Raw genomic sequence first — 226 nt, 5'->3', positions numbered from 1 at the left:
CCCGCCACGGGCCGGTACGTCCAGTCCACCGTGAGGCTCTCCGTGACGGGAGCGCTGGACGTGAAGGAGCACTTCAGCGACACTTGCTCGCCCACGAAAGCTCGCACCTTGGCGCTGGCTCTAATTTCCATGGAGAGAGCGCCGCAGGCACCTGGCAGAACGAGCACACGGGACGGGGGTTACGCTCTCGGTCCCCGCGATGCCCCAAAAGCACCGGCGCAGCTCA

The 226-nt window shown here is 66.4% G+C and overlaps 1 protein-coding gene across 1 annotated transcript in view; it reads right to left on the bottom strand.

Moving 5' to 3' along the window:
* MPZL3 (myelin protein zero-like 3) overlaps positions 1 to 179 on the bottom strand; it is a gene marked incomplete at its 5' end in the record, with an annotated part of 4354 nt that extends 4175 nt beyond the window's left edge. The window contains one exon of the mRNA XM_009873509.1: positions 6 to 179. Within this exon, the coding sequence (XP_009871811.1) occupies positions 6 to 179 (174 nt within the window). The remainder of the gene's footprint in view (positions 1 to 5) is intronic.
* Between the last annotated feature and the right edge of the window lie 47 nt (positions 180 to 226).

The sequence above is a fragment of the Apaloderma vittatum genome, unplaced genomic scaffold (genome assembly GCF_000703405.1).
Source record: "Apaloderma vittatum isolate BGI_N311 unplaced genomic scaffold, ASM70340v1 scaffold21447, whole genome shotgun sequence".
In the NCBI taxonomy this organism is placed as follows: domain Eukaryota; kingdom Metazoa; phylum Chordata; class Aves; order Trogoniformes; family Trogonidae; genus Apaloderma; species Apaloderma vittatum.
The sequence above is the reverse complement of the archived record's forward strand: the minus strand, read 5'-3'. Positions and strand labels throughout refer to the sequence as shown.